This window comes from Hetaerina americana, unplaced genomic scaffold, assembly GCF_022747635.1.
Source record: "Hetaerina americana unplaced genomic scaffold, ioHetAmer1.1.p SCAF_55, whole genome shotgun sequence".
Taxonomy (NCBI): domain Eukaryota; kingdom Metazoa; phylum Arthropoda; class Insecta; order Odonata; family Calopterygidae; genus Hetaerina; species Hetaerina americana.
The window spans coordinates 3,194,806-3,205,973 of NW_027287150.1; the positions used below are offsets into that span (position 1 = coordinate 3,194,806).

The following is an 11,168-nucleotide window of genomic DNA, read 5'->3' on the forward strand; positions in this document are numbered from 1 at the left end:
TATATGAAATTTGTGGTTGTCTTCACTGGATTACAACTTAATCGGAACTGTAAGATATTATCAATGGAGTATGAAAAAATTAGCAAACTAATAAAGAAAATTTTTGGAGCATTCTTCCTTATTTAAGCATAATAAAAAATGTTAATTATAATGTCAATGTAGGCATATAAAAATTATATTTTCAATTGTGAGGAAACCCTGAGATGAAATGTGAGGGTTGAATTAATTTCCTAGATGAAATGTTAAAAGTGATAACATTAAATTTTCCTTTACTGCCTAAAATCATCATACAAAGTACATAATAAGATGCAATTACAGTTTATTACATGTTTCTGGTTTTGTTAAGATATTCTTATTTTATGATCAGTGATATTCAAGAAACACTTGCAAAAATAATCTTGCAACTTATCACTTGGCAATTACTTAATATCAACTTCATTGGGCCTTTTTCTGCTGCAATGACTAGGGAGAGCAAGGAAATGAGCAAGGGAAATGTTTATGCAATGTAAACAGCAACTATTGTCATCAGTTGTTTAACAATTCCTGTACCAAGTGGAAGGCAGGAGTAAGGAACCTCCGCTCCCTCATTTGGATTGATACTTGATATTGGGCAATATCATTGAAGGTCCATTTTTTGGGTATGATCGCAGGTTGAATAACTGATCAAAGCACTTTTCCACTTGATTAAATTTTTATTTTTATGACCGGGTTTAAATGTATTACATCATCATCAGGTCTGACCTGACGATGATGTTATACATCGAAACCCGGTCGTAAAATAAAATTTTCTATCAAGTAGAAAATTGCTTCAATCAGTTATTCATTATGTTCGACTTCCACCGCATCCCACCTGAAGCTATTCAATATGATCCCAGGAGTCATTGAGATGTGTTACTTCATTGAGGCTTGGGTGACAGTGATTGATGGAAAATAAAATGTGCTAACAATTGCTGATTTGTCATAGATGGGCATTATGTATGTAAGAAGGGATCTTTGCTCAAGAGTCCGACCAATCCACTAAAGTCCTTTTTTGTATGTTGGCACATTCTCTTTAGATGGGTCAATGGATGTGCATTTCGCCAATAAATTTCAAAGTGAAGGAGCACGCTCAAAAAATTAACATGGTTTCCTTAGTGTGAATTTCATGTTTTCTTGTCAATATTATAGGCATTTCATTTTCCAAAAATCTTACAGTCCTGTTTGTAGATGGAATGAAAAAGACAACGTCATCATTGTCAATGAACCTGAACATTTGTGAATTGACAAACGTGTCGACGTTGAAGTTTAAAATAAAAAGATGTCCTGCTCCCAGGGAGAGAAAAAGAGAGAGCATTTGTTTTGATGCATTGTGTAAAGTTCTCTGATTATTTCCTCTAGCCACATGACAATTTTTCCCATCTTTCAGCGTTTCGTATCTGTTTGGAGTGATAGCGATGGTTGCCGGACTTATTGGTGTCCCAGCTGGCTCATTACTGGCGACCAAGCTACGCCCCCGATATCCAAAGGCTGATCCGCTGATATGTGCATTTGGCCTCTTGGCGTCGACTCCTTTGCTGTTTGTTGGTGCCATCTTTGCTCGCTCATCCGAAGCAATTTGCTACACCTCCTTATTTTTTGGACAATTGTTTCTCAATCTGAATTGGTCGATTGTTGCAGATATGCTTTTGGTGAGATGATATTTCCTGCATCTCATGATGCATCACAACTTTTCATGAATATCTGGACAAGCGGATGTGTATTATGATGTGTGGATATGCATGTTTCATGCTTTATGTTAATTTGCCTTGGGGATGGTTTATTGCGTATGTCATCAACGGGTGATTGTATGGAGGGGTCCTTTGGGTTATTGTCCTTGTTGGAATATCTAATGTTGTGACGGTTCTGGAGTTATTCATTCCAAGTTAGCCTTTTTCAGTTCAAAAGTCAATCCATCTGATTTGGAATGACTGGCATGAATCTCAGTGGAACTGTTGTTACTTCAGATGGACCAATTTTGGAATCCAAGGCATATCACTCCATGGTAGCCTTCAGCAGGCAAAGATGGTTAAAAATTGGAAGTTGTAATCATGATTTTTGAGATTTGTTAAGCACCACTTAAAAAAATCATCTTTGGTTGTTTGTGTGTCCGTCACATTTCAGAAAAAGGAAGGGAAGTAGAATTTTTCTGAGATATTGAGCCTAGAGCAGCAGTGTGTCGCAAAAATTTAAATGTTTGGTTTGTATAAGGGCTGAAATACCAGTCTTTTAAGTGAAATTTTACATTTGCATTTTATTAATGTGTTTATTAAAGCAAGGTGTTGGGTATGCAATTTAATTATATTTTTACAAATAGGTCATGTCTCTTGAATATGCAGCATTTTCGGAATTGAAAACCCATAACTTGAGTTAATTAATTAGTGTCCATAACTGCTTTTTTTGAGCTTTTAAAAATTCTGAAAGAGAAATCACGTATGTATTTATTTTGGTCTTACCCATTTTATTTTTAAAAATTTAATAGTCTTCGTACTCAGGGCTAAACTTAATGGTTCTGAATATGAAATCTCACAATTTAATTCATATTTTGCCAGACCACTTTATATCATATTCTTTGTCTTTATTTCAAATTCAGTCGAATGAGACCACAACTTTTTGTCAAAAAAAATTACAGTTTTTTCATTATAGATTGAGCAAAACTCAAATTAAAGATTTTGCAACAAAATTTATGTTTGTTTTTTCTTTTTCAGTATGTCGTTGTTCCCACAAGGAGGTCAACTGCTGAAGCATTTCAAATCCTCGGATCTCATGCTTTAGGTGATGCAGGCAGCCCTTACATTGTCGGATTGGTGAGCATTTTTATCTTGTCTTTGATCACCTGATTCCAGTTCAAGACTCAATCAATTATTTCAGAGATATCTAAGTGATGTGTGCAGCCGTGTGATATTTGTTTTTTATTCTCTGATTTTTTGATTGATAAAATATACCTTGATCTCAATAATACATTTGATAGCAAATTACAAAAAAAAATATGAATTTTTAATTCGTAAGGCTCATTCATCACAGTCACATGTATCAAAGCTCCTGATAAAGTTCTGGACTTGCCCGCAATCGATGGCCATTTAATGTTTATCTAAATCCTTGAAGTGAGCCTACATGACCTTGTGAAATCTTTTAACTGATTAGATCATATTCTCAATCATACCATGTTGATTTCATAACGTTTGGAGGCCACCTCCTTTAATCTATGCCTTGGCAATTGTTGTAACGTGGTGAGGGGTGATGTTTGGGCCAATGACTGACAGACTTCCACGGTGACTGTGATGATTTGACCTTTGATGCGGCATCAATATGTTTTGCTATGTTTGTTTCACATTTTTTTAAACCAACTTCTTTTTATTGCTACCGATCTTTGTAAGTTGGTTTCCGTTGTTACGTTTGTGTTGTTTATGTTGTTAAATCATTTGAATTGGAATTAGATGTTCCAATTTTCTTTTATGATGACCTCATTTAAATATATTTCAATGTGCAGTGTTTAGTGAACTTTTGGTACAAAAAGTGGAGTACATGACGTGACATGACACGACAATCACATTTAACTTTCAATCATATTAACTTTCCAGTAATCCTTATCTTGTCATTTAAATCCCTTGAATTCTGTTTTAAACTTGAATATGAGTATGTCTGAGTGACAAGGAGTGTGGCAACTTTTTGGACAAAGACAAAACCGAAGCTTCTGGCTCTGAAATACTTGTACACAATGTGATGGGGAATTGGGAGAGATTGGGGTTGGCAGAGAGATGGCAAGGAGGAGGAAGGGGAATATGCAAGAGGAGAGTGAGTCGGGGGTGGAGTTGTGCCAATACCACCCTTTTCTGGCCATTTAGCCCTCACGTTGCAGAAGATTAACCCTCTTCATGCTAGCTTACACGAGCGATACCAGCAAAAAATGCAGGGTGTATTTTTATTAAAAATGTATCGTCTTAGGAAAAATAATATTCTGAAGTTATTGTTTTAGATATTGGCGTACAGTTTTTTCAATTGGTTATAAATTGAATAATTTAATAATAATACTATTTTTTTGCATCATTTGAAAAATGCATGTATTTATTTCGAAGTTATAAATTTGAAAAATATTGTTTTTGCATGTTATTTTGACTATTAGATACAATAGCAATAAAATCCTCTTAAAAATTTATGCTAAAACGGCCATTGCTACATTGAAGAAATTACTAAAAATAAATGTGGAAAAATATTATAAATATAAGGAAATTAGGAAAAGCTAGAGAATTGCGTACCTTTTTGTCGGCCTCTACACTGTCCCTAATTTATCTTATAGTACAGTTTACCTCTGTGTAATATTAGGGCTTTTTCAATATCGTTGGACCATTCAACCTAAACCTAGCAAATGCTGTACACAATTTTTTTTACCCTGTATGCACCCTAATGGGACCTTTTTTGCTTCTGCTCATGTTTTTCACTACAAACAACACAATTATCAGTGTAATAGCAATGGATCCTGTCAACATTCTTCTGCGTTGAATGACAAGATGAATTTGCTGCTGTCTCACTTGAGCTTCAGGAGAATGTTTCATGAGTGGCTAGGAACTGTGCATGATACCCATTGGTCTTGTGTGTAAACAGATTCCATGGCACCAGGGGGGAAAAAATTGAAGAAGGGATCTGGATTCAGTGGAGGTGGTGCTTGCTTGGCACCTGGTGTTTCTTTGTAACTTAAGGCGTTAGCACTCCCAAGTGTCATGGCCTTCAGAGATTACATTGAACTCCTGTGGTGGAAATTTATCAGTCATCTCAGAATAATTGTCATCACTTAGCGGTGACAAGTATTTCACCAATTCTTCATCTACTATATCTTGCGATGTTTTTTTAGTTGTCATTTCAAGTAACCAAAATGAACAAATAAAAACCTACTTATTTTCTATTAGCACAAATTGGCTTTGAGTAATGTGACGACATCGTAAGCATTTCTCTTTCTAATGGGGTTTGTTTCTCAACTTGTGCTCAGTTTTTCAACCTGGAGCGGAAGGGAAGAAAACCAACATGTCTGCATATAAATGCTTTCACTAGCGTCGTATCACCCAAATCTTAGCAGTTTTTATCAAAACAGATTCATCTAAAGGCATTCAACAGTTTGCAGAATTAAATAGATTAGCTTTTAAATGGGATATCTTAGTGAAAAGACTACTCAGGGAAAGAAGCGAACATACCATTAGACCGACTTTCCCCACATGTAAACAGTATAATGTAAAAATCAGAGTGAGGTTTATACTTTACGAAAAGTATTTAAAATAAAAAATTAAAATAAAAAAAAATACATGTTATAAGTTGAGCAAGCTGAGAAGTCATTCCAAGAAACTGCAGGAGATTCTGCAACAGTAACATTTGCCTATGGAGTCATCTGCTAATTGTTGCAAATACTTGAAATTGTGGCATTGTACAGAGAAGTCATTTTTTATTACAAACAATACACACAATGCAATAAAAAATTTATAAATTATAGCAATTTGAACAAAAGCCTGCATTTGAGCCAATATGCAAAAACCAATATACCGGCCCATCGCACTAAAAGGTTTAATAGTATTATTGCAATATAATTCAAGAAACGTAAATTAATAAAATAAATAATAATATGAAATAGAAAAAGTTCTCTGCCATATTTAATGACTCATTCTTCTTGCATACTGATTTATAGGAGTTGTTGATTATCAGTTTTGTAAAATATGAAGCTGTTATGCTGGTATTATATATTATGGTAATTTTAACAGAGATTTTGTGTATCTGTCTATCAAACTCATCTCAAAGTTACATCTCATGGAGTCAAAGGAAACTATTTTCCAGGAATAATTATGTCATCTCTTGACAGTAAAATTATAATTCTTTTATTGTCAATAGATTACATTGCATAAATTTGATGAATGCCAGAAAATAGTCGTTTTACACTTAAAAATTCAAGTCAAATAAGGATGCTCAGTCAAACTTTTGGTTCTTTTAGTAAAGTTGTTTTTTTTACTATATTTTACGTAAAAAACCTTGGGCTTACACGTTAATTTAATGAAAGGAAAAATATAATTTTGTACTTCTTGTTGGTGCTAATGGGATGCACATGTCTGTTGTCTTAAAAAGCATTGGGGGTTTTGTTTCAGGGTTTTTATGAATGAACTTGTTTTATTTTTTTCTGTCGTTTGCCCGTCGGGAGACTGTAATGTTAGGTCACTGTCATTGCCATCTTTAAAGTTGGAAACTCTTGACTATTTCTGAAATTTGGCAAGTCTGAAAAATGATTCTTGAGATGAATGCTAATTAATATTGATTCCGAATTAAGTTAATTGTAGCTTTGCTGGCTTTCAGATCTCAGATGCCCTCATCCGATTCCTGTCAAGATCATCAACTTCTAAATTGCCTGCTGCAGTAAGTCTAGTGGAATTTAGTTCAACAATGAGCTCGTTAGAGGCTCCCACTCCAGATGAAGCCTGTCCTCAAGGAGTGGAGCCTCAGGTTTGCTTCCATAGTCTCCAGTATTCCTTGTTTATGCCGCTGTTTGTGGAGGTGTTAGGTGGCCTGTTCTTTATCCTCACGGCCATGTACATAGTAAGGGACAGGTCAAGAGTGGAAGCCCTGACTGCAGGTATGTCTGACTAGTCATCTCTGGAGAAGTAATTGTAATAACATCTTTGACTCATATTATCTATTTATAAAAAGTTGCTTTTTAAGAGTATTATGCCAGATTTGAATTGGAATGTAGTTTAATACTGTAGGTCTTCAAAAAATGAAAATATATAAGTTATTTACCATCTACTAGTGCAATTACTCCTTTTGGTCTAATTTTTTTTTGTCTTCTGATCCATTTGCCATAAATTAGGAAACAGTTTTGCACTGAGTTCTTTTTTTTCCTTTGAAATATGAGAGCTTTTCACTTTTAATGTGAAGCATTTAGAGATTTGAATTGCTACTTGTTTTTGTTTAAAGTGAATTTGAAGAAGTTGAAATTCTTGTAGATTAGTTTTTTTACTCTTTTATATTTATAACTATAATTTCCTTCTGCAGCTGTTTCCGAAGAATATGTAATGAGGTCACAAGTTGTTCCTCTTATAGCAAATAGGTCAGCTTTGCATTTATATTCTTTCTTATGTGTTTTTGACCAATCCCGCTAGCTAACCTAGAGTTTGTGTCATTCCTGGTTTAATTGCGGTAATGATTGAATGAGAGAATGTGATCCCCTGACCTTTTAGTGAGGATGATAGTTTATTTGTGTGTATGCAGTGTTGATGTTCCAATGTTCCCTTACTAGTTTTGCTTGCTCTTTTATTTTGATTTTAATTTGCTTGAATGCTAATTTTAGGTGTTCGAGTGATCACGATTGATGGCATTGATGAATGCTAGGAGAGAAATAGGGCTCGGAATGAAAATAATAGTTATTTGCCAACTCTTCGTGGAAATTTTCATTTGAATGTAGTTAATTCAATGAAAAATGTATTTTATTGAGATCCTAACACATTCATTATTTGATAGATATTGCTGTGTAGGTCTAAGTATAGCTTTCTTTTTATGTCTTAAAGAGTCCTGAAAACGTCGGATATTTCTTATTTGCCAGACTCAACATCCACCCTCCATAGAGTCAGGTGAATTGAAAGCATAAGAATGCCTAATTTTTTTGGCTCTGTGACATGGATTTGCAGAGGAGTACCAAATAGAAAAATGTATCTGTTTATTTCATTTGCCTGCTATTGGCTTTTGTTTTGAAGATTTAAGAGTACTGGCAAAATGCACATGTGACATGGTCAGTTCATCTCGTTGTTTATAAATAATTTCTTTTCCTTCAATATTAATTTTTTATACCTTTCAAATCTTAAGTACAGTGGAACCCCTGCAACAAGTTTCTGTGGCTTAAGTTGTAAAGACAATCAATCAAAACTGCCCTGTAAATCAAATGTTCATTAACTTTTCTGACTGACCTCTGATATTTAAATACTGTTGCTGTGGAATGGGTTTCTTTTAGTATATTACTCTGCTGGACTTAGTAACAGATGAGACAACAAAACTGATATTCTGAATGTTACCCTATTTTTAACAATTAAATGTGTTTTCCTATCCTGTTTCTTCAGCATATGGATTCTCTTAATGTATGTATGATAGAGAGCATGCTTACCACGTAATAATTCTCACCATATCCATATTGTTCTCTTGTGTGTGTGTGTGTGTGCAGTTAAGCCTCATTATTTTATAACGCTTAGGGATTAAGTAATTGGACTTTGAAACATACGGGTTCGAAATCAACGAACTTGACACAATGCATGCAATTCCTTATTTAAGTTCCACAATTGGTTGGCATTCAGATTCAAGCCGATAATAAATTAATATTGTAGAAAGGGCCAAGTTCTTCTTGGTGAAGATTATTCTCTGGGGAAAAAGACGATCAGAAGCTAAAAAGTTAACATTCTTGAGTCGCCAAAATTCTATATTTATCTGTATTCCCGTTTGCGATCAAGAATGTGTCAGATTAGCTGAAGAGATGCAGATTTTTGTGGAATGGTTTATTTTGAGATTTGACTAAAGGCTTTGGAGTGCCAATAAATGCACAAACTGAGACCATAGAAACTTTATTTTGAAGAATTTAGTCTACATCGATTTTGTCCCCTTCTTCAAAGTACTCTCCATCCGTTGCTATACACTTATACTATCTTCTTTTCCACTGTTTAAAGCACCCTTGGAAGGCCTTGGTAGTAAGGTTTTTGAGTTTTCTCATCGTTTCTTGCTTTATTGTGTCCACATCTTCCCAGTGATATCCCCTCATCACATTTTATGCATTTTGGGAATAGAAAAAAGTCGCATTGGGGGCGAGATCTGGCAAATAAGGAGGAAGGTCAAGGGTGGTGATTGAATTTTTTGCCAGAAACTGGCGAACTATCAATGCTGGATGTGCAGGTCCATTGTCATGGTGAAGGATCCATCTATCCATCATGTTCGGTTAAAATAGTGTGCACTGTTGATTTCCCTAAATTCAGTTCATCGGCTATCATTCGGACAGTCTTTCGACGATCGGTAAGGACAAGGGACCGCACACGGTCAACACAGGTGGTTGAAGATCGTCCCGTCATCTTCCATCATCCATTGCATCTTGTCAGGCATCTTTAAAATGCTTAATCATCTTGAAAATAGATGTTTTCTTCAGAGCATTATCTCCGTAAACAGATGTCAACAGTTTAGTAATTAATTGATAACTTTTACACCGTACTTAATCAAAAATCTTGATGTAGATTTGTTGCGCTGTGATTTCGTCAGTATCCATTTTGGACAAACAGTAAAAACAAGGACAGCAGAAACTAATGAAACAGTTGACATATGCACAGCTCGACAAATCGCCAAGCGTAGATTCATTGGGTGTCTGGCTACTAGCGCCACTATTGTGCCACAGTCCACATCATGGTCGTCAGATAACCCCGGAATGCACATTAATTACATGGACCAGGTATGCTGTATGGATGGCCTTCAGGTTTCCCAATTGTGCAGAGTATTTGTTTTTCTTCGTGACGAATGTGCAATACATGTCCCATTCCGACGAGTGGACGTGCATTCCGTTATTCATTGTCAGAGGCATCAAACCAGACTTATAAAGTGATTATGGTGTCCCTCTTCCTCTCTACTGTGTACAATTTGAGAACTTTTTTGGCTTTGATAAATTTATTCACCCTTGGAGACTGAAGTGTTTAGTTGGTTGACTGATGGATTTATTCATCCTTTGTGTAAACCAACATTTGCTAAACTTATTGAGGTATATTCAGGGTTAAGATGATTCTTCTGTTTGCATTAAATGTTATGTTACTTCAATGTTGGCTGCTAACCCTGCTGAAAGAAGTTATGTGCTCGCGAGGATGTAGATTTTTGCAAGAAAGTGAATGTAAAAAATGAAATGCCTGCATAATGATTACACGACTTCGGAGTGTGCAATTGTTCAATGGAGTACAACGTGTACGGAGAGCTTAAAAATTAATGATGTTTTGTTAGTAATTGGGACCAGGTAATGACTTCCATACTTATTGCTGTAAATTCTCGATTATCCATGTGTGGCTCATCCATTATGCAAATTATCCGGGCTACTACCCTCTTCCAAACACCTCAAAAGTTTTTCATAAAATTTTTGTCATAAAAATACTTTGAAGCTTCAAATGTACTTTTTTAAATTACATGTATGAAATATCAGAGCTTTCTCCAAAGTTTTAAATTTTGCAAAATAAAAAATTGTCAATAGTATTCAATGTTTTAAGTGAAACATTTTTGTACTATCGCACTACATTTTTTTGTTCCTCATTACTATTATCATTTCCCTCACGTTCATTCATTAGCCACAAGAATTCCATGTTCTCCTTCGAGGCGAGCAAATATACATTTAGTGTACTTACTATTTAACAAATTAGTCATCTATGCTGCATTATTTTCACTTATCAGGATCTGGTCATTTATGAGGAATCTTTATCAGTGATCCTTTTCAGACAAAATTTGTCCTCGTTTAGTGTTTGTTTTGTTCTGGCTATGTAATTCATTTAGCTTTCTGAGGAAAATGCATTCTACAATTCACTTGGTGATAGTTGTGTGTAGATACTAGATACTATTATTCTACTCTAATTAAATCACTTAAAAATGAGAAAAAACTCAAATTAATCAAGATAAATGAAAAAGGGGCAGTGTTCATGTGTTATTTATATCACGACCATTCTTTTTTCCTGTATTTGTTTCATTGGTTTGGTTGGAAATGTCTAACCTTTGAACTGTCGTCAATTCATTAATGTTTCCAGGGAATGAGGAAGAGCAGCCGCGGCATCACTATGCGGATGACCCTGGTTCATACAGTCCTGTCCAGTGTTTTTGATCGAAGATCCATTAGTACGGATGTTCGATAGTTTACTGTGCTTGCATATTTCTATTTCTCCAAAGCAAGAAGTGGGCAAAGTCCTGTGCTTTTATTGATATTTCATAGGAATGAAAATAATGAGGTTTTACTGTAAGTGATGCATGGTGAAAATATTGAGATTGGCCCCGGACGATAAAAATTCCATCCGATTCCTTTCCCTGATGTGTTTTAAATGGTAGACTCGGAAGAAATGTTTTAAGAGTCAAACCATGTCTTGACTTCATCATAGGAATCATGAAAAAATTTAGAAAAGAATCTGTAGTCCTTA

At 35.0% G+C, this 11,168-nt stretch overlaps 1 protein-coding gene across 1 annotated transcript in view; it reads left to right on the plus strand.

Annotated features, from left to right (window-relative positions):
• Positions 1–10,850, plus strand: part of spin (Protein spinster) — a 30,290-nt gene extending 19,440 nt beyond the window's left edge. Inside the window, exons 6-10 of the mRNA XM_071593308.1 lie at positions 1,406–1,667; positions 2,724–2,822; positions 6,343–6,619; positions 7,039–7,093; positions 10,785–10,850. Of these exons, the coding sequence (XP_071449409.1) occupies positions 1,406–1,667; positions 2,724–2,822; positions 6,343–6,619; positions 7,039–7,093; positions 10,785–10,791 (700 nt within the window). The 3' untranslated portion in view covers positions 10,792–10,850. The remainder of the gene's footprint in view (positions 1–1,405; positions 1,668–2,723; positions 2,823–6,342; positions 6,620–7,038; positions 7,094–10,784) is intronic.
• Positions 10,851–11,168: the final 318 nt, after the last annotated feature.